The sequence below is a fragment of the Erythranthe guttata genome, chromosome 14 (assembly GCF_056151865.1).
Source record: "Erythranthe guttata isolate IM_541 chromosome 14, IM_541, whole genome shotgun sequence".
Taxonomy (NCBI): domain Eukaryota; kingdom Viridiplantae; phylum Streptophyta; class Magnoliopsida; order Lamiales; family Phrymaceae; genus Erythranthe; species Erythranthe guttata.
The window spans coordinates 22075226-22096531 of record NC_142546.1 but is presented as its reverse complement, the minus strand read 5'-3'; the positions used below and the strand labels follow the sequence as shown (position 1 = coordinate 22096531).

Genomic DNA, 21306 nt, shown 5'->3' with positions numbered 1-21306 from the left:
TGAATCAACCCGGTGGTTATTTGATTAAAGAAAAAATATTGTAATCTTCTCGTGTTGTTTAATACGAGTAATCAATATTTGTCAATTGTCACTAATAGAAAGAAACGATCGATCTAATAGTTAATTCAAAAATTAATTGTCCGTTAGTCCAGTAGAATTTTGTAGATGTTACATAAGGTGAAAACACCAATTCAGATGTTCAAAAAAAAAAAAAAAAAAAAAAAAAAGGGGATGGAAATTGAGATGTGATTTTCGAATTCCGTCGATTGGAATGAGAATATAATTTCCTATTTCAAGAATAGTATTTTTTTCATTTTTGAATTTCGGAAGTTTCAATTTTCTGATACTTGTTTTGGCAACGGACTTGTACATTTAGTCATACTTGAAAAAAAAATCAACATCATTTATTCAAGGGTTAACTGCAAAAAATCCCCTAAACTTTGGACGTTTTTGCGGTTTACCCCCTGAACGGAAAAAAGTTGCACGAGCATACCTGAACTTGTTAAATTGTTGCACCGATGATTAAAAAATCCATTTATAGCAAAATTCCTGCCTGAATTACACACGTGCAACTCACACGTGAAAATGAAGGGGCAATTTCGTCAATTCACAAGACTTTCAGATAAAAGAATAAAAAAAAAGGAGAACAGAAAAAGAAAAAAAAGAAAAAGGAAAAATAAAAAAAGAAAAAGAAAAAAAGCCCACCCATCTTCTTCGTGTCCCTCTTGCTGCAAAAGAGGGGAAGATTTTTCACACCACCGCCACCACCATCTCTCTTCACCGCCGCCGCACCACCATCTCTCTCCAGCGCCGCCGCACCACCATCTCTCTCCACCGCCGCCGCACCATCTCTCTCCACTGCCGCCGCGCCACCATCTCTCTCCATCGCCGCCGCACCACCATCTCTCTCCACCGCCGCCGCACCACCATCTGAAATTATCATATAAAATTACTAAAAATTCAATATGAAAAATCCCTAATCTCCAATGAATTCATATCGAAAATTCATAATAATTTGGTCACAGCTTTCAAGTGTAGAAATTCTTCCCCTTTTTCGTAGTGATTTCGGGAAAAACACACACACACACACACACACACGCATAAATGCTAAATCCCAAATGAAAACAGAAACCCCACTAAACAGGAAACAGAAAAGAAAAAAATTCAATTAAAAAAATAAAGAAATTAAGGCGAGAAGTCTGACCTGGTGAAAACCGAGTTCCTTAGTGAGTGGGACACCGAGTTCAGCCATACAAGCCTGCATTCTATCATCGGAGCCGTACAAACCAGGGTACCTCTGAATGCATTTTCTCGAGAATAAGTTTCCGGCCGTCGGTTCGGCAAGGCGGACGGTTTGTGGGTGGCGATTGGAGAATAAGTCCTCGCCGCCGCAGGCGGCGGCGGCCGTGTGGGAGGTGGAAACCAGCTTCAATGCGTACACAACATACGTGGCGGAAACGAACAGAATCAGCCACACCATTAGCTTGGGCAGAGCTTTACCTTGTGAAGAAGCTGCCCCACCACCGATGTACTCCTCATCGAATCCCAGATGAATTTTTCCGGGTTATTTTGACCCGCTTTCATTTTTTTTCCTTTACCCCCAAAAAACAAAATTCAATTTTTCTTTTTATTCTTTTATCTGAAAGTCTTGTGAATTGACGAAATTGCCCCTTCATTTTCACGTGTGAGTTGCACGTGTGCAATTCAGGCAGGAATTTTGCTATAAATGGATTTTTTAATCATCGGTGCAACAATTTAACAAGTTCAGGTATGCTCGTGCAACTTTTTTCCGTTCAGGGGGTAAAGCGCAAAAACGTCCAAAGTTTAGGGGATTTTTCGCAGTTAACTCTTTATTCAAATATGCAAAATTATTTATAGATAAGATAAATATCAAAGTAAAGCAAAACAACTGTGAACTGCCATTGTCGTCGTTTATTTTGCAGCACACTTCTCTCCAACTCTCTTATATTTATGTCAACTGCCAACAAAACAAAATTAAGTCTCAATTCCCCTTCTTTCTCTCCTCTCTCTCTCTCTCTCACACACAAACACACAAACACACGCAGAGATAGAGAGAGAAGAAAAATGAGAGATATTAGATCATGTGTAAGTGAATATGCAGTAGGGGTAGTTTCAGACAAATCATGCATCAACATTATTAATTCTCCAGATTCCTCCACCCCTTCAATTCTAAATTCCGTCACGTGTTATTACAAAACCCTTGTCTCCACTCAGAAACAAATACCCATGATCACCATCACCTGGGCCAAGAACACACCTTCTTCTGATCAATCCCTCACCATAATTTTCGGTAAAGAAGAAGAAGAAGAAATAACCACCTTCAAACTCAACACGAATCCACGCTTATTCAAAAAGCTAAAAGGCACCAAATCCATCCAATATTGCCTCACCACCAAGATCGATATCTCTTGGGATCTCTCCTCCGCCCGCTACCAAACCGGACCCGAACCCGTTTCCGGTTACTACATCCTTATCACCATCGATTCCGAACCGGGTTTGGTCCTCGGAGACTTGACCCGACGACAACCCATTTCGAAACCCGGAACAAAATTCTCGCTGGTTTCCCGTCGGGAGCACTTTTCTGGCGGGACGGCACATTACTCGACGAAGACCCGGTTCGGCGATTCGGGCCGGGCCCACGACGTTTCGATTCGGTGCAGCGGGGAGGAGGAAGGAGGAGGGGTGGTGAAGAAGAATGTGGGTAACTGGGTTCTGAGTGTGTGTATCGATAAGAAGATGGTGGTGAATGTGAAGAGGCTGAAATGGAATTTCAGAGGGAATCAGACGATTTTCTTGGATGGTTTGCTTCTTGATCTTATGTGGGATCTTCATGCTTGGTTCTTTCGTAAGCGTAATGGTAATGATAATGGTAATGGTAATGGTAATGGTAATGGAAATGCTGGTGTGTTTATGTTCAGGACAAGGAGGAGTACTGGTTCCGACAGCAGTTTGTGGCGGCTGGAGGAGGACGATAAAACGACGTCGTACAAGGGTCAAGATTGTGGAGTTGACTTCTCTTTGATGATCTACGCCTCCCTGTAAGGACATGTGATAAATTCGTAGCAGATAACAGTGTTTTGTATTTTAGTTTAATTTTTTTCAAAATCAATACAAGAACTTCTAGTAATTGAATCAAGGGCAAATTACGGTCACCCACCGAGTTGTGGGATCAGATTACGAAAACTCCCCTCTTGTTTAGGTAATTATAGCCACCTCCTCCAACTATGTATTATCTTACGAAAATATCCCTCCAGAGTTAAATTTAAGGATGTTAAATCCGTAAAACCAAACCAAATTTTCGGTACGACAACATTTTATGTAAATAACCGAATTTTATGTAAAAATATTTTAAAGGAGGGGTGGCTGTAATTACCCAACTAAGAAGGGTTTTTCGTAATTTAGCCATACCTCAATGTTTTGAATGGATAAAGGTAAATGTGTTGAACTAAAACGGACCCTTGAAAGAGAGACGAGCTAGCAACTTTACGCACTAGTTATATATAACTAGTGTTGAACACAATGTTTTGAATGGATAAAGGTAAATGTGTTGAACTAAAACGGACCCTTGAAAGAGAGACGAGCTAGCAACTTTACGCACGCTACTTGGTTTCCTTGTCGTTTAATATGGCTACTTGATGAGAAAAACTCAAACTCTCATGTCGATGCACGTGTGTACCGGCCAAAATATTACCATAGCTTGATTTATTTTCTCGAACTCTTGAGATAGATGTGATAATATATATATAATACTAACATTCCCCTCGTTTAATACTCTTCTTCTCAATCGTGTACCAAGCAACCATTGAGTCTGTTGCCGTTGGCTCCAAATAACGTCGTAGACACATAGATCTCTATCCTACACATTCACCCGTATGCGACCTAGCTAGGACCCCAATTCCTTATGACATCCAGTGGATTTATCGCCGTCGCATCAAAATTAATCTTCTCATCAAATTTTTCCGGCCAGTGCCATAATTTATAAACTCATTTAATTTTGTTGGAAACATAAAATCCGATAATACATATTTTAAGTAATTAAAAAAAAATATTATCTACAGATAAAAAAAAATTATCCACATATTTAAGGAATTCATAGCAGATGGCTTTGACAGAAGGGATAAATTTGCTGGAAATTATCCACAGATTTCTTTGATAAATAAGAGATTATCTTCTTAATCTATACATACTCTTTACAAAATTACTATTTTACCACTGCCTCCATATGTGTAAATACAAGTTGACGGACAAAATCTGGTTGCATAAAATGAAAATCAGATTACATAAATCGTGTTTCCATTGGTCAAAATCAAATTAAATGCAGAGACATCCTCAAATATTTTTTTGGAAAAAACGAGGCTGAATATATTTCACATTTTATACATACATACATTATACATACAGCCATGTTGTCTCTATACTTTTTCCTCTGCACAACACTTGTCATGAAAATTGCTTTATTTGTTGCTTTTCAAATTCAAATAATATCCAGGGAAAATAAAGCAGACGACAATGAAAATAAATTGGAGGCCGAAGAAGACATTGAATTGGGAGCAGTTGCTGAGGTGAAGAAGAAGACTGTGCAAAATGAATGCGCAGAATATTCCATTCACACTAGTGAAGTTTCTGAAGAAATTAAATTTGTCTATCATTAATTAGTATTATTTATATATCAGATATATGTTGTCTGCGAGAATCTAATATATATGAGTGTGTGTGTGTGTGTGTTTTTATTAGTTAATGTTGCTAGTACTGGTTCTGTTCTTCAATGAGTACTGTTAAATTAATTAACGAAAATTGCACATCACCCCCTAACAATTTCTAATTTTGCACTTTACCCCCTCAATTTTTTAAAAAGTGAATGTTCCCCTTCAAAATGTTATTTTTGTTGCACATTGCCCCCATGTCAAAATTTCGATGGATTATTCATCGTAATTGAGTATTTTTGTTGCACGTAGCCCCTTTATATGTTTTTTTTTTGCACGTTACCCCTTTAAAACATTATTTTTTTTGCACATTGCCCATTTAAAATGTTATTTTTGTTGCGCAATGGTCAATGCCCACCAAAAATTGACTTATGGAGCAAAGTGTAACCAAATAATATTTTGAAGGGGGATTATTCAGTTTTTGAGTTTTTACAGGGGAAAGGCAAAAATGAGAAATTTATAGAGGGTGAAGTGCATTTTGTCCAAGTAATTAAATTGAGAAGAATAATTTATTTATTTTTTTAAATGACAAAAAAATGGATGGTTAAAAGCAGATAGCTAGATTATTATTGCAATCTTTTAAAATATTCAAAGATTGAATTTTTTTTCTTGCCTTTCATGATGATGAACCATACACTATCAGAGAATTCAGCAATTGTTTCCCCATATCTAATTATCACATATTGGGAGAAAATCGAACATATCGGATTAAGATTAGTACTTAAACGAAAAGAATTGATTTTTTCTTTTCATTCCAGAAGTGAAAATCCAATTTCAATTCCTTTCAAAATATCGGAAAATTTGAAAATAGAATTTTCATAAATTGGAATGAAAAAAAATCGCTCCAAAATCAGAAGTTTTGGTATCGGGATAGGCGAAATTCAAAAAATTCCAAATTTGTTGTAACCTAACATATAAAATGTACTTTCATAAAATAAAATCCGACCAGAAATCAAAATCTCATATATAGTCTGATCCGAAAAATAATTCAGAAAAAAATGGAATTGGAATTTCTGGAATTCTGATTAATTTTATTTTTTTCTAAAATCGGAAAAGATCGGACAGGGCCGAAATCAGAATTTCAGTTCCAATTTTTCACCCCTAATCACATAACATAAAACCATGGGATCTTCAATATTTTCGTATATTTTCTAAGCATCATCATATACCAAAACTCGATAAATATCTAGTAAAAATAAAAATACAAATAAAACTAGAGCAAGAAACAGTGTCATGTTGAATTTTTTCTTTTTCTTTTTTGAGTTTAATTACAACCTTAAAATCCCCGAAAGAACCCCAACACGATGAACAAAACCAGTAACATATCACAACATGGCTTCACAACTGCTCCACCTGAAATCACCTTATCCCCTGCAAATTCAAACCCAATTATTAATTACCATAATATATCAGAGAGAGAGAGAGAGAGAGAGAGAGAGAGAGAGAGAGAGAGAGAGAGAGAGAGAGAGAGAGAGAGAGAGAGAGAGAGAGACGCACTGCATTGTTTAGGATGGCAAACGCATCTCAATCCAGCCCCACAATTACCATAAGGCTTCTCACACTCGTTGCAAGGATTAGGCACGTGATCTGGAATATCAAATGAAATCCTCGTACCCAACTGCTCCTCAATTACTCCTCTCACATTAATATTATTATAATTACTTTTATTATTAGAAAAAGAAGATGTGTGAGAAATGGTAAGGTGTCTGTGCGTGTAGTCAATGGAAGAAACTTGGAGAAGAAGACCACCGACAGTTGTCCTGAAATAGAGCTTGTCGGATTTGCAGATCAAGAGTTGGGAAGAGTTTTCTTTATTATTATGAAGGAATGGTGGTTTTACTATTATGCCCCCACATGAATAGCTTACTGCAGCATGGGTTTCTTCTGATGCTGAAGATGGATACATGAAGAACATCTTCATCACAATTAGGAAAACTATGTGGATCAGATAGTTGAGTTTCTTCAATCTCTGCATTTTTTTGATTTTTTGATTTTTTTTTTATATTAAAAGTGAAGGAAGTATTTGAGGGAATTGAAATGAGATGAAAGAGAATATAAATGTGGAGTAATAATATGAATATCTACTCCACTTTCTGCTGCTACTTTATTCTTTTTTTCTTTTTTAATTACGATTAAGGTCAAATTACGAATTACCCTATCACAATCATCATCTCAATTATAAATTTTTTTAGAGATTCACCCTTAGTGAAATCTTTTATATTATGTGAAATATTCTCAAGTTTGTACTCGTTTTATTCCGTTCGAGCTCGACGTTTTGAAACAAGATGATCATAAGATGTGTCTTTTGGCTTGCAAACATCAGATTATGATGCATCTGAAAATGCATTTCTGCACAAAATTAAATGAATACAAACTAGAGAACATTTCACATATATAATCTAGAAGATGATGTTGAATTTGACATCATAAGAATGAACGTGTAAGAATATTCAAAGCTAAGTGATAAGTTGTGATTAACCAAACAATAAGGTTTTTTCGTAAATTAACCATACCTCAGGGCTACCGTAATTTGCCCTTCTTCTTTGACAAAATAATCCACCACACAACCGCATATGTATTTGATAAACTTTCTACTCGTAAAATAATACGTAAACCATATGAAATGTGTATACTGCAGTGAACAAGCTTGATGCGGACTTATTCATTGGTTCTTTAAACCATGAAAAAGGGTAGTTGTGACTTATGATCCCTCTACTTTAATCTTTAAACGAATCCACCTTTTTAGAAAGAGAGAAATAAAAAAGTAGATCGATCTTAGAAAATAAATAAATAAATAAATAAATAATTATTGCATGCTCGCTGGATTTATTACCAATTTACCACAGTTTTCCAGGACGAAAAGCAGAGCAAAAAATCCAGTCTTTTCAAATTAAGCCCACGCTCACCACCCTAGCTTGATTAAATAAATTCATACAAAAAAAAAAATTATTAATTAGTAAAAGACAGTCGCTTAATTCCAAGTTCCAACAAATCCATGGGAACCCCTCTTATAGCAACCAAAATCAAATCAGATTACAAAGAAACAGTGATGCAAAGAACTGCACACAAAACACGCACAATAACACACACTTTTAGACATAAACCCATTATTTATTTATTAATTAATTATATTATAATTAAAATTAAAAAAAAAAACATGTGTTTGTCCAAAATCAGGCAGCAGCAGGAGGAGGTTTGACGGTAACAGACGGGAAATCAAGAAGGACAGCTTTGTCAACAGCAGTTGAAAACGTTGACGAAAAGTCAACGTGAGTAGGGTGGCTAGTGAATGCAGTGAAATCTTCCTTGCTTCCAAAAGTCATCAAGAAAGCGTGCGTGAATCCTTGCCTCAGCATTTCATGGCTTTCAATATCCTCCCCCCTGTTTTTTTTTTATTAATTAATTAATTAAAAAAAACATTATATTGTTACAATATTATATATATATATAATAAGACTAATTACCAAACGAAGGATTTGACAGTGTCCATTTCCAACACAAGCTTTTCCAATCCTTTCATAACATCTCCCACTACGACGTCGTTTTTGAACTTCACCAGCACCAAATGCTTGAATTCTGTAGCCATTTTTTTTTTCTTTTTGTATAATGTAAATGTATTCTCAACTAATTAATATTGTTTGTGAGGTTAATTCACAATAACCATCTAATATATATATATATATATATATATATACACACTCACCCCACACACACACATTGATATAGATATAGATATAGATATAGATATAGATATACAGACAGGAAGTAGTCACAAGTGTGATTGTACCATGAAGCACAGTCTCTTCTTTACAAGACAATATCTGAAATGCAATATTTGTAAAAACAGTTATGGGACCAACTCCCACTAGCCCCTGTTTTTAAATTTTTTTTTTCTTTTTAAATAATAAATATGGCTTTAATTTTGAATTTTCTACTTCAAAGTTCAAATTAAAGTAAGTACATACAAAATAAATGTAGTGTAATATGTGAAATGAGATTTAATACCCGGTTTTTTCGGGTAAGAAATCTCAGAATCCCTAAGCCAATTTTGCATGTCAATGTGCATGTGAATTGTACTATGGTACATGAACGATTTGTTGATGATGTAACGTCACTTGCCTGCCACTTATGTATATTATTACTAACACACAATCTTAACCTAGATTCAAGATCTTTGTTCTTCCGTGAGCGAGCGAGATCGACTTCTAGGTGTGGAAAACACGAGAGTTTATATTATGTGAGGTTGTGGATATTAGGTACAAGAGTTGGTCGAGATCTAAGTGATCTTGCATGCTCCGATCTAGGGTTCCGAGTTTTCTGGGCTTTGTGTTGTGCTTTGTGCTAAACTGTTGATGCCTGCACTCCCGATTGTTTTCTTGACGAGACACGTTAATTACATAGGAAACTGAGCCGTAACAGAAAGCTAAGCTTCTCCAATCGCTAGAGTTTAGCAGTTCATAACTTATCTGTTAGTAAAAATAATAATAATATTCATTTCATTAATGATTAATGTATCACAATTCTAGTCCTAGTAACTACTTGTTTTTTTTTTCTTAAACTCTATTTATTTTAGTATATTCTCTTACAACTGAAATGCCTATTATGGAAACAATATTAGAATTGATGCCATTATCATGCATTCATTATTTATCATTTTTACCATGAATTTTTACTCGTAACACAATAGGTTATTTGCCGACAGAAAAAGCCAAGCCCTCGTGCACACCAACGTGGAAACTCTGAATAATTTCTGTATATATCTGTATATCTATATGTCTGCAAAAACAGAGGTAAATGCAGTCAACATTTTCCAAAAATTTCTCACAGTACAAATATGAAATAACAATAGCTTCTGCTGAATGATAAAAGTAAAGGTGCAAATTAGCAATATATAATGAAAGCGAAGAATCATTATATTGCGACAAACACAAGTTTGTGGTCGACAATAATAGTAACGCATCTCATTACACATACCTAACACTTATTTCAATTATTCATCTATTATATGTGCCCCACTATATTAAATCAGAGTCGATTATCTTAAAAACAACTTTGTATATATATATATATATATATGTAAAAGTGATTTAAAAAAAATGGAGCTGCTTCTACTATTCTAGTCTCATGTGATGCCACTACTACGCATGTAGTTGGTCTCGTCATGCTTACGTCAATAATAAGACAGCATTATTTTCCTATGATATATGAATGCAGTGCACCAATTAATAATATTAATTATGCTTTTATTCTCTTTAATTTGTTTTGTGCTAATTGGAAGTTATTGGTGATTTTTCAGACCACATGTCCAGTCATTATTAATCCTTCATAATTCATAAATTGGATTTGAATTGACAATACGATTCTTGCTTCATAATTCTGGAAAATTATATCTATATATTCAATTTGTCCGTTAGGTAAAATATTATCAATTTTATAGTCATTTAATATATAAAATAATAAATAAATAAAACACTCAACTCAATCCTTGATATTGTATCACTTATTTAAGGAACTGAGATTAAAAAATAAAATGAAAGGACACGTTTAGGTGGCAAACAATATTTTCATTTTATGTTTTAAATGAACTCGTGACTCGGAAATTGAACTCAGAACTCAGAGTTAATGGGCTTGATAATGGGTAGTAAACTAAACAGTGATGGGCTTTTGCTTTCTCTTTTTTCTTCCCTTTATTATTATCAGGCCCGGATCAATCATAGAAACTAATAGTCAATTTTCATCTATTTATATATCAAAAAAACCACTAAATATAAAAATAACTGTCAATATGGTATTTCTCATTCTGTAATAAAATCACCATTACATTTCTGTTTTTTTTTTTTTTAAATAATAATAATTAAAACATCAGTATTACATGCAGGAAGCCAAATTTTAAGAATCTTACTGTAAGTGGTATTGTATACCTTCACACTCAAACCAAAAATTAGACACAAAAAAAAAAAAAAGAAAACAGCTGTAAATTCTTCAAAAGGTTGTATAATTACAGTAATTCTTAGCGCAGAGAATCAATGTTCTTGCAAAGTTCCTCAAGTTTCTTCAATCTCAGTTTCTCACTTTCAGTCACCAACTGTAAATAAATTGTATTGAGAAAAAAAAAAAAGTTAGTACAATTCGCAAATTTTCTGGTGATCAGTGGCGGAGTCGGTACAGGGCTAGGGGAGGGGGGGGGGGGGGCATGGCCCCCCAAACACTTCTCAAATCCTTTTTATTTTATATCGACATCTAATTCTTTTATGTGTCTAGTATAGTAGCATTAACGGCCTTCTCTAAAAAAAAAAATGCATTCGGCCCCCGAACATAAAATCCCGGCTTCGCCACTGCTGGCGTTCATAAAAAAAATTGAGTTTATATATTTACCTCAACTAGTTTGGATATTAGCTGCCCTTTTTCCTTGTTCTTCTCATTGAAACTCTCCAGTGCCTCCTTGTATTCTTTTTCCTGTCAAATTAAATAAAATAAAAAATAAAATAAATAAATAGATTAAAAAATATATGTAATATAACTTGGTAACAAATTATTGTGATAAATGATAATGAACCTTCTTGTGGCAGCTAAGTCCCAACGGCTTTAAGTCCCGATTAAGTAGGTCGATTTTCTTGCGAACGATCGCAACTTCTTTCCTCATTGGATCATTCATCGCTTCGAGCTCCTACAAGATTAATTACAATTTAACTATACATAACAAAAAAGAAAATTTAATACGAAGAAATGTAATTCACATCGCTCACTTCACGAATTTCAGATAGGCGCTTCGTTTCTTCCTCAACGCGGCCTAATTGCGAATGGACTTTCTCTCGGACCTCAGCTTTCTTCTTCTCGATATCTTCTTCCTTGGCACGAAACGCAGCCAAGGTCATTTTCGTCATTTCGTCGTCTCTCGTTTCTTCGTTCATCAAAGGGCTGCCGATGTGATTGATCATCGATGTTTGATTCTTCTCTGTTGTCATTTGCTTCAAATGAAATGGACCGGATATTTTTGTAACTTGTAATATTTTTTTCTCTCTTCTTTTGCTTTATTTATTTATTCCTTCCTTTTTTTTTTGTGATTCGAATGATGTTTCTCTTTTCCCTGTTTGCTAGCTTTTATAGGTGTGAAGACATCTTTATCTTGTTAATTACTGTTTTGACCAATGTAGTAATAATTACTTCAGTTAATTAATTTGAAACTATACTAGTGAATGTTAGTGTCTTATATTTAAGTATAAAAAATAATGTGAATTCAATTATAAAAAAAAAAAAAAAAACTATACCTGTGTTTATGCTGGTGAAGATACTATTTTCATAAGTAGGTAATTTGACAGAATCTACTAACTACTGTTGCACTTCCTTTACATTTGGTATTTGAGTTCGATTTTTAGAGCTTATTCGAGCTCGATTTAATAAAATACGTACGAAAGAAAAATCAAAGTACTCGAATTTGATTCGTGGTGATCTTTGATTAAAAGCTAGGTCCGACTGCTAATCAAAATAAAATTGTAGGTGCAATTTTAGAAATTCGATAAAAAAACGAATTTGAAAAATATTTCAAGCGTTCAACTCGACTCGATTCTTTTACGCACGTATGCGTATATTACGGATTTTACAATGGGTGCTTGGGCTGTAAGTTTTTGTTGCTTGGGTGGATAGTAAGAGTTCACCTACTTAGATAAAAATGGAAATTGAAAAGCCTTGGGGGCTAAGACAAAGTAGGAGACAAATCAAATCTCTTTATTAACAAGTTTATTATTTATTTGGTCTAAAGAAACTAAAGATATTCTAATTCCTTTGTATCAATTGTTTTTCAAGTTTATATCTATTAATTTTCAACTTTTAAGCTGTACAAAATACAAATTCAATTATTTTTTTCTCTTTAATGCAAATATTATAGCTTTATTCTCTTAATAAACTAGTATGAAACACCCCCACATAAAGTGCAGATTTAGATTCTGTTTGGCTAAATTTATTTTAAACAGTTGATAAGCTATTACATTTGATAAGTTGTTTTAAGAACTAATAAGGTGGTGTTTGCAAAAGCTTATTAAAAAAACAGAAGTTATGGATTGTGAGTTAAGTTCATTTACAGTGATTATTTCTAAAAGTTGAGGGTGTTTGCAAATTTACTGGAAAATCAACTTAAATAGAAAAAGCAGGGTCATGGGTGCTCCACAAATTATAGTTTAAAGTTGCTTATTTTAAAATAAACAAAAGCAAAAGTTCATTTTGTAAACACTTAAAAATAGATTATGAGCAAAAAAAAAAACTCGTAATCTATTTGTAAAAGTTTTTGCAAACACCACCTAAGTCATTAATCATTATATCTTATTTTTATAATTAATTTTTATGCCAACACTTTAAAGAATTTATAAGCTCTTAAAAATGGTATAAACTCTTTTTAACGGCTTATAAAAACTCAGCCAAATACACTCTTTAAGTTTTTTTTTTTTTTTTTTTTTTTAGGAAATCTTAAAGTTCACTTTCTATGTGATAGTTTTTGAAAACGCGTTTTTAACCTTATAAGATCAAATAGTCGCATAGTAAAACACGTTTATTCCGGTACTTAGATTTGCGGGCTAATGGGCTATTTCGACCCGGTAATCCAGTACTTTAGATTATAGGCCCAATCCATCAGCTAATAACGAAAACTCCGCATAATACTCGCCGGAAAAAAATTTCAACCTTGTTCTGCTGCTCATTTCATTTCGCCTAATCTGTTCATCGTTTTATTGAATTCTACCTTTTTTATAATTCAATCGTTGTTTTTCCGGCCACCGCACTCCCTCAGGCAAGTCCGGTTTTCTGTTTCTGTCGGATCAATTTATTTTATTTTATTTTGTTCAGGTGCTATTATTTTTTAATTACATTCAGTGTTTGTTACTTTCCCTGCCGTGTTGATTGATGAACTTTTGGGTGATGAATCTAGGGTTTTTTTTTCTTACCATCTGTTATCTTAATTCTAATTTTTGACCTGGTATTTGGTTGGTTGGATTTAATTTCTGTTAATTTTGACCGGTTATTATTATTGATCCATCCATGCGTTGGATTTGGTAGAGCTGATAATCTTACTGTACCTAATTTGTGTGCTCATATTTTTCTGTGTGTTTTTTTGGTGGTGGGAATTTACATTGTACGAATTTCGCTGCGATTATTAATAAATGGGCTGGTGGAAGAATGGGACATATTATACATTAGCTATAATTCCATCAAACTATTGTTTATGAATGCATTTTATTATGCATGATGTGTGTGTGTATCTTGTTGCACACGTTTGATACTTTTTTGTTGTCGATTTTGGCATTTCTTGTCGGTAATTCATGGTTGCATTGCCGAAGAAAGAGATTGAAAGGTAAATATAAGAAAAAAAATAAAGTGGAATTATAAGTAGAAGTAGCCACTACATGAAAAGATAGAGATGGTGTACGAAAACCGATCTCGAGTGAGTTTCTATGTATGAAAGTTCATTTGCTGAGGTATTGGATCTTCTTGCATGTTCTTGTTTGCTGAAAATGTTTTAAAGCAAGGGTTGAGTTTGTTTGTAGTTCGTTGCTACTGTGAGTAGCTGAACTTGAATTATTGTTTGGTAGTTATATGCAAAGCAAAGTGTGTGATACGACTCATGGATCCTAATTAACACGTTTTTTAATACAGGGGATTGACTAGATAAATCAATAGTATTTTGCTTGTTAATAATAGCTTGAAACTGCCTGCAGTATTATTTCTTAAATTCATATCTTCAGTAGATAAGAAGTTTCGTTTTCTTTTCCATTTTTCTCTTACGAAGAAGCGGTTGTTTTGTATGTATCAATGAAATTCATCATGATTTGCTTGCATGATTTCTTGCTTGTCAACGTGTGAAATTTTGGTCTCGTAATTTAATGCATTTACTTCGGATACTTCATTATGTTATCCGTTAAGCTTATTATATTGGATCAAGTATACAAGGAAATAGGCAACACGGAAAATTCTGTGCAAGTATATTACTTCTAGATTCACAAGCATCTTTCTTTGACATAACAAGGCTTTTAGCTTGATGTTCGTTGGAAGAGAAGGTGTCAATTAATCTTCTCGTCGTTCAATTATTCTTGGTTGGTTGTGATCACTATCGCATTCTGTATTACATTTGCTTGAATTATTTCTGCTGGATCATGCAAGTTTCGTAGATTAAAATATTTAATTCAAATCGTGCAGGATGTCTGAAACTCCGTTTAGGGCAAGAGAGATTCTCGTCGAGAAGCAAAGGCTTTTTCAGAGCATACACAAACACATACATCTAAAAGGGCCAATGGATAAGATCACCTCTGTGGCCATTCCTTTGGCTTTGGCAAGTTCTTCGTTGTTTCTTATCGTGAGTTCATTTTCTTATCTTTTATCGGCCTTTTCAATTCTTATTCCATATATAATTTAGATTCAAACTGTATAATCGACAAATACCGTACGACAGGGAAGAGGGATCTATAACATGTCTAATGGGATTGGAAAGAAGGAATGATGATCGATTCATACGGAAGCTGTAACTTTTCGAGCCTTTTGGATCTCGAAACTCGTTTTGTTATTCGTTATCTGCATTGTTCAGTGCTAATAATTTCTAAATGCAGACTATTTGATTAGTGATTGTATTTTCCCTTTGAACGAGGTTGAAAATTTTAGTCCACTGTCGAGTAAATTGGTTGTTTGTGAAATAAACTGCGAAATTTACGGCATTGCTTTCGTTTGTTGACGGTGCTTCCTTGTAAACTAATTTTGGTGCTAACTTTTTTTTTTTATATGGCATTTTTAGATAGTTGAATGTGCATGTAATGATATTATAAAATAAAATACTGACAATATTATGTAATTCAAGTTGTTTATCGGAAAAAAGGTTTAGGAGTTGGCCGTTATATATCTGTCTATACTGTTAGAAAATAAAAATTCAAAACATAACAAGAATTGTTGCTTCAATGGGTACTAATTTTTGTCCAATGCATCATTAAAATATGAAATAATAAATAATCCAAAACAATTTTTTTGGGTAAATTACATCACACCCTAAGGTATGCTAAAATAACTTTAGGTCCACGTGATATTGGTAATTACAGTTACACCCCTGAAATAATTACCGGAGCCAAGATTTCATGCATTGGGCACATAAAATGCACTATACTTGTTTCTCCCAGGGCCGCTAATACTACCATAGAATAAAATTTATAAATGTTATATAAAATAATAACGATTTACAAAATATTAGAGAGCCATGTCACTCCCAGCTCTATATTGTCTCATCTACAGTCTGAAAGTAATAATCGGTTAGAATCCTAACGGAATAACTTACCCAATGCATATTACCGTTAGGGTTTCTAACAATGTTTCAGGGGTAATTGTAATTACTGTTATCACAAGGACCTTAAAGTTATTTTACCCTACCTCAGGGGTGTATGATTAATTTACCATTTATTTATTATGCAGGAAATATGAGAGAAAATATTTGAGTGAGGTGTGGTTGTAGTATTAAATATTTGTGGACTCTGGTTTTACTGTAAGAAAAAGTAAACAAGAAACCATAAAATCTGTCATGATTTATTTATGTGTGATTATTGAAGAACAAATTTCAATATTTTTCTAGGACCAAAGAACTCAACCTGGTTTTTTTTAAATACAACAAACACCACTTGAAATTTCGAACGGAAATTAGGGTTTTTGATTTCACCAGCAATTACGTCTCATTTTTCTTAGTTTTCGGCAATGGCAGTGCAGACAAATACTGAATAAATTCAATTATTAATCGTCTCTACAACCCCAGCCTCACTCCGGTATGCGCAGCAAGGACAGAATCTCCTACTTCTATGACGGTTCGTTTGTGCAATCTGCTCTTTGTTTTCTCCCCTTTTGCAATTTAATTTTCAATTTTATATGTGTTTATGTGTGTGAAAACAATGGGAACTGTGTTAACCGGAGAAATTGAACTGCAGGGGATGTGGGCAACGTTTATTTCGGGCCGAACCACCCGATGAAACCGCACCGATTGTGCATGACCCATCACTTGGTTCTCTCTTATGATCTCCACCACAAGATGGAAATTTATGTTCGTCTTCTTTCCTTAATTTGATTTTTTTTTTTAAATTTCCCAATTCTAAATTTGTCTACATTTCCAGTTTGTTTTCGCTGATGAGTTGTTTGTGAATTGTTAGAGGCCTCATAAGGCGTATCCCGTGGAGCTAGCGCAGTTCCATTCTCCGGATTACGTGGAGTTTCTGCAGCGAATCACTCCCGATACTCAGGAGCTGTTCTCGAACGAGATGGTTAAACGTAATGTCCCTTCGTATTCCTATTGAGTTTATGGCATTTTAATACGAGCCACGCCTTTTCGTTTATTGGGCTATGACGAAATGCAAGATTTAAAAAAAAAAAAAAGTTCCTGTGATGAAATTATACGAAAAAAAAAGTTCCTGTGATGAAAAAAAAGTTTCTGTCTGTTTGTCTGTTGCTTGATACTACTGATAGTTAATCCTAACTTATGAAATTCTACACTTAGTCGAGCCCGTCAATTTGTCCGCCCTGGAATTTAGGTGCATTTTAATGACTACTTTATAATAAAAATCATAAATTTGTCTATATTAATTTCGAACTTCTTGAAATTGTCACAATCGTTTGATCGCACTAACCTAGTGGCTTGGTTGGTTGATTGCCGAATAAACACTCTCACTGTTGTCTCCTGGTGTTATGCGATACGGCAAGCCACAACTGTTCATGGTTTCTTGAAGAATTATTGTCTAGTTTCGTAACATACAGAAGAAAGATTACTTGATCAAATACGAGACCATGGTTTTTCAGATCATCTTGCTTTAATGCAGTTTTCCAAATGCCTACTATTTCCTTGTAGATAATCTTGGAGAAGATTGTCCGATCTTTGAGAACCTGTTTGAGTTCTGTCAAATTTATGCCGGTGGTACAATAGGTAAATCCTCTAGCCATATACGGTGCCTCTCCCATCGTTTTTTTGCTTGCACAACCTTCATCCAGCCATGCTTATTTCTTATGGCAGATGCTGCACGTAGATTGAATAATAAGCTGTGCGACATTGCAATAAATTGGGCTGGTGGATTGCATCACGCGAAGAAGTGTGAGGCATCTGGATTTTGTTACATCAACGACTTAGTTTTGGGAATTTTGGAGCTTTTGAAGTATCATGCGCGTGTGCTGTATATTGATATTGATGTGCATCATGGTGACGGGGTCGAAGAAGCTTTTTATTTCACCGATAGGTATTATTAGGTGTTAGAACGGTATATAAAATCTCCTTTAACTGAAGATGCTGACCAGTTTTCAGTTAAGCATATTTGTACGTCTATAGATTTAGAGGATAATAAATAACGGTGGAACAGAATATAACGTATATCAGTGTGACATAATAATTAAAATGGTACCCTTTGATACGGCAGGGTGATGACTGTTAGTTTTCACAAGTACGGGGACATGTTCTTTCCTGGAACAGGTGATGTCAAGGTGCTTCCTCAACCAAATTTTTTATTTTATTTATTTATTAATTTTTTTATTTGTTTTTATAAATTTGTATCATTGTTGAAAAATTTCTGCACCTTGGGTTTATTTATTTCCGAAGGACGTAGGAGAAAGAGAAGGCAAAAATTATGCCATAAATGTCCCTCTAAGAGACGGAATAGATGATGGCAGCTTCTTTCGTCTCTTCAAAATGGTAATTTCTAACAACTTTTTTGTTATTGCTGATTCTCGTTGGGCAACGATAAAATACGAGCTATCTCACCCCGTCATGTTTGCAGATCATTCTGAAGGTTATGGAGTGCTATGTACCTGGAGCTATTGTTCTCCAATGTGGTGCTGATTCACTTGCCGGGGACCGTTTGGGTTGCTTCAACCTTTCCATTGATGGTGATATTCTTGTAATTTCACAATTTTTTTTATATACGCGCGTGTGTGTGTGTATATATATATATATATTAAAAAAAAAAATCAAATCCTGTAGCTAATCGGACAGTTAAATTAGTTTATTTTCGTGTTTGATTTTTGCATGCAGGGCATGCAGCTTGTGTTAAGTTTGTGAAGCAACTAAATCTGCCTTTGCTGGTAGGCATGTGCATAGAGTATACATACAGTTGACGGCCGTACAGTTTCCTGTTGTTACACTTTGAAAAAGTGTATTCTTGTTGCAGGTAACTGGAGGGGGAGGATACACTAAAGAGAACGTTGCTAGATGTTGGACTGTGGAGACTGGTGCTCTTTTGGATGTCGAGCTCCCTAATGGTATGTTTATGATGCATTCGTGGAACTTGATTCTTAACATTGTCTGACATAGTTTTCTTGTTACTTTTATATATATTTATCGTCTCTAATTTCACTCGTATCTCGTTTTTTTTTATATATATATATTTTTTTGTAGAGATCCCGGAAAATGAATACATCAAATATTTTGCTCCGGATTACTCCTTGAAATGTCCCAGTGGACACATGGTATGTGCAGCACAATAGTTAGATTAACGCTCCTTTTTGCTACCTGGACTTATTCTGGACTTATTCTTTAAGGGCAAATTACGGCCACCCCCGAGGTATGCTCAAATTACGAAAACCCCCCTCATGTTTTGGTAATTATAATCACCCCTCAACTATGTATTGTCTTACACGTCCACCCTTATGGTGTCAAAGTTACCTACTGAAAGAGGGGTTTTTTCGCAATACAATACATAGTTGGACGGAGGGTTGTAATTATCCAAACAAGAGGGGTTTTTCTTTTTTTCGTAATTTGGGCTTACGGGGGGTGGCCGTAATTTGCCCGATTTTTGTTTTGAATCAACTTATGTCAGTTAATTCTTTATGCACACATATTTTACTTTGGGTCTTGGAATAAAGTAAGTGATATTCGAGTTTTTCGTATCTTCTTAAATTGCTGATTTGGCAGGAGAATTTAAATAGCAAATCGTATCTCAACACTATCCGACAGCAAGTGTGTGAAAATCTTAGCGCCATCCAACACGCTCCTGGTGTACAGATGCAAGAGGTAAATAAATACACATTCAACTTCTTCTACTCCAATTATATTTAAACATTCATTATTGATTAATTCAATAGATTAACATTGCTACATTCGGAATTCGCATTGTAATTTATAGGTGCCTCCGGATTTTTATATTCCCGACTTTGATGAAGACCAGCATAATCCCGATCAGCGTGTGAATCGTAAGTGAAAGTCTTAGGGTCTGATTCGTTTAAGGAAAATAATGAGTAAAAAGGTGAAATTATTAGGTAAATTGTTTTTCATGTTTGGTTGCAAGGTAAAGTGCTAGGTAATGTAATTACATGGAAAAAGTGAGAAAAAAATTACACTAAAACTAGGTAAATGCATTTTCCTCAAGAAAAGTGATGAAAATGCCATGTAATTTTCTTATTCTCTCTTTTCTCTTCTCTCTTCCCTTTCTTTCTCCCTTTTTTTTTTTTTTTTTTCTCTCTCTCTCTCTCTCTCTCTCTCTCTCTCTCTCTCTCTCTCTCTCTCTCTCTCTCTCTCTCTCTCTCTCTCTCTCTCTCTCTCTCTCTCTCTCCCCCTCTCTCTCTCTCTCCCCCCTCTATCTTTTCTCTCTCGTCTCTCTCCCTCTTTTGTCTTTTCCTTTCCTCTCCTCCTCATCCTCTTCTCTCTCACACACATACACACATCATAACAATAAATTATTAAATTAGATTCATAATCACAGTATTTTTTTTCTTTTTTAAATATAATAGTTTTTTTTTTTACTTTTTACATCTTTGATAGAAAATAAAATTACCCCATTTAATAATTTATTGTCATTTTCACATTTTTTCCTAGAAACCAAACAAAAGTAAGTAAAATGATTTTCCACAAAGCCATTTTCATCACCATTTTACTTAGGAACCGAACACAACTGGGATTTCAAAAGTCCTTGATTTCCTTTTCTTTTACATTTTCATTTTCCTTATTTTGAAATCCATGAACCAATCACAGCCTTACTGTTAAAACAACCACCTTTGATCAAGCCTCTTTTACTTTTCCCTGATTTTTTTTTTCTGATAAAACGATTTTTGTAACAGTAATACTAATAATTGTGCAATAATTACGTTTATTTGTAATGTATTGCCAGGACATGCACAAGACAAGCAAGTACAGCGTGACGACGAATATTACGACGGTGATAATGACAATGATCAGAATATGGATGATTCATAGAGAGTTAATCCCCCTTTTCGGATGAATCATATAGTTTTACGATCGGAGAATTTTATTTCCTTCTTTTTTTTTGTTTGGCTAACTATGTATTGTCAAAATGTAAATATATGACAGTAACTAATATTGTCTTTAGGTACCATTTGTGTGTGTATATTTATTATTTTGTCTATTAGCAGGAACATTAAAATATTATTTATTTATTTATTTGCAAGAAAAAAAGCTTTATTAAATCATAGTCCATAGATGAAACAATCTCAGCGAAGGTCGAATTTTTATCGAGCTTTCGAAGTTGTGTTTGAGTTTGGTTCAATAAGCAACTGAGAGCTCGAACAAGCTAAACACAATCGAGCTAGAGTAGCTTAATAATTTTTACATATTTGATCATTTTTTTTACAACCGAGTTCG

The 21306-nt window shown here is 34.4% G+C and overlaps 6 protein-coding genes and 1 long non-coding RNA gene across 8 annotated transcripts; 3 read left to right on the top strand and 4 right to left on the bottom strand.

Moving 5' to 3' along the window:
* Positions 1-499: 499 nt before the first annotated feature.
* Positions 500-1847, bottom strand: LOC148765444 (uncharacterized). Its single transcript, XR_016029600.1, has 2 exons — positions 1205-1847; positions 500-930 (listed from the first exon to the last, which is right to left on the bottom strand). It is a non-coding gene; the product is annotated as an uncharacterized LOC148765444 (long non-coding RNA).
* Positions 1848-1897: 50 nt separating this feature from the next.
* LOC105958700 (uncharacterized) lies at positions 1898-4734 on the top strand. 2 transcript variants are annotated; one of them, XM_088813430.1, is made up of 3 exons: positions 2734-2821; positions 2940-3059; positions 4511-4734. In XM_088813430.1, the coding sequence occupies exons 1-3, from the start codon at positions 2784-2786 to the stop codon at positions 4671-4673; spliced, it is 321 nt and encodes a 106-aa protein (XP_088669556.1). In that variant the 5' UTR covers positions 2734-2783; the 3' UTR covers positions 4674-4734. The 2 variants fall into 2 exon arrangements, with proteins under 2 accessions (XP_012838162.2, XP_088669556.1); XM_012982708.2 differs by having other exon boundaries at positions 1898-3059; positions 4511-4720.
* Positions 4735-5940: 1206 nt separating this feature from the next.
* Positions 5941-6806, bottom strand: LOC105958859 (uncharacterized). The gene is made up of 2 exons (XM_012982863.2): positions 6222-6806; positions 5941-6095 (listed from the first exon to the last, which is right to left on the bottom strand). Exons 1-2 carry the CDS (start codon positions 6697-6699, stop codon positions 6001-6003), a joined length of 573 nt encoding a protein of 190 aa, XP_012838317.2. The 5' UTR covers positions 6700-6806; the 3' UTR covers positions 5941-6000.
* Positions 6807-7695: 889 nt separating this feature from the next.
* LOC105959076 (Stress responsive A/B Barrel Domain-containing protein) lies at positions 7696-8388 on the bottom strand. Its single transcript, XM_012983098.2, has 2 exons — positions 8189-8388; positions 7696-8105 (listed from the first exon to the last, which is right to left on the bottom strand). The coding sequence occupies exons 1-2, from the start codon at positions 8308-8310 to the stop codon at positions 7898-7900; spliced, it is 330 nt and encodes a 109-aa protein (XP_012838552.1). The 5' UTR covers positions 8311-8388; the 3' UTR covers positions 7696-7897.
* Positions 8389-10492: 2104 nt separating this feature from the next.
* LOC105959074 (uncharacterized) lies at positions 10493-11814 on the bottom strand. Its single transcript, XM_012983097.2, has 4 exons — positions 11471-11814; positions 11281-11391; positions 11100-11180; positions 10493-10809 (listed from the first exon to the last, which is right to left on the bottom strand). The coding sequence occupies exons 1-4, from the start codon at positions 11687-11689 to the stop codon at positions 10735-10737; spliced, it is 486 nt and encodes a 161-aa protein (XP_012838551.1). The 5' UTR covers positions 11690-11814; the 3' UTR covers positions 10493-10734.
* Positions 11815-13329: 1515 nt separating this feature from the next.
* Positions 13330-15429, top strand: LOC105959072 (uncharacterized). The gene is made up of 3 exons (XM_088813940.1): positions 13330-13497; positions 14905-15063; positions 15160-15429. Exons 2-3 carry the CDS (start codon positions 14908-14910, stop codon positions 15205-15207), a joined length of 204 nt encoding a protein of 67 aa, XP_088670066.1. The 5' UTR covers positions 13330-13497; positions 14905-14907; the 3' UTR covers positions 15208-15429.
* Positions 15430-16212: 783 nt separating this feature from the next.
* HDA9 (histone deacetylase 9) lies at positions 16213-21040 on the top strand. The gene is made up of 14 exons (XM_012983095.2): positions 16213-16543; positions 16664-16776; positions 16883-17000; positions 17575-17649; positions 17737-17956; positions 18134-18197; positions 18313-18405; positions 18491-18599; positions 18745-18794; positions 18881-18971; positions 19108-19178; positions 19624-19722; positions 19835-19901; positions 20816-21040. The coding sequence occupies exons 1-14, from the start codon at positions 16507-16509 to the stop codon at positions 20899-20901; spliced, it is 1293 nt and encodes a 430-aa protein (XP_012838549.1). The 5' UTR covers positions 16213-16506; the 3' UTR covers positions 20902-21040.
* Positions 21041-21306: the final 266 nt, after the last annotated feature.

Bases quoted from the DNA above. Each gene is read 5' to 3' on its own strand.
- HDA9 (XM_012983095.2), top strand. From the start codon at position 16,507: ATGCGCAGCAAGGACAGAATCTCCTACTTCTATGACG. The intron at 16,777-16,882 runs GTTCGTCTTCTT...GTGAATTGTTAG, and splicing joins ACCACAAGATGGAAATTTAT to AGGCCTCATAAGGCGTATCC. The intron at 18,795-18,880 runs GTAGGCATGTGC...TTCTTGTTGCAG, and splicing joins AACTAAATCTGCCTTTGCTG to GTAACTGGAGGGGGAGGATA.
- LOC105959074 (XM_012983097.2), bottom strand. From the start codon at position 11,689: ATGACAACAGAGAAGAATCAAACATCGATGATCAATCACATCGGCAGC. The intron at 11,392-11,470 runs GTGAGCGATGTG...TTAATCTTGTAG, and splicing joins GCCTATCTGAAATTCGTGAA to GAGCTCGAAGCGATGAATGA. The intron at 11,181-11,280 runs GTTCATTATCAT...TTAATTTGACAG, and splicing joins GACTTAGCTGCCACAAGAAG to GAAAAAGAATACAAGGAGGC.
- LOC105958859 (XM_012982863.2), bottom strand. From the start codon at position 6,699: ATGCAGAGATTGAAGAAACTCAACTATCTGATCCACATAGTTTTCCTA. The intron at 6,096-6,221 runs GTGCGTCTCTCT...TTGAATTTGCAG, and splicing joins TTGCCATCCTAAACAATGCA to GGGATAAGGTGATTTCAGGT.
- LOC105958700 (XM_012982708.2), top strand. From the start codon at position 1,972: ATGTCAACTGCCAACAAAACAAAATTAAGTCTCAATTCCCCTTCTTTC. The intron at 3,060-4,510 runs GTAAGGACATGT...AATAATATCCAG, and splicing joins TTGATGATCTACGCCTCCCT to GGAAAATAAAGCAGACGACA.
- LOC105959072 (XM_088813940.1), top strand. From the start codon at position 14,908: ATGTCTGAAACTCCGTTTAGGGCAAGAGAGATTCTCGTCGAGAAGCAA. The intron at 15,064-15,159 runs GTGAGTTCATTT...ACCGTACGACAG, and splicing joins GTTCTTCGTTGTTTCTTATC to GGAAGAGGGATCTATAACAT.
- LOC105959076 (XM_012983098.2), bottom strand. From the start codon at position 8,310: ATGGCTACAGAATTCAAGCATTTGGTGCTGGTGAAGTTCAAAAACGAC. The intron at 8,106-8,188 runs GTAATTAGTCTT...AAAAAAAAACAG, and splicing joins ACTGTCAAATCCTTCGTTTG to GGGGGAGGATATTGAAAGCC.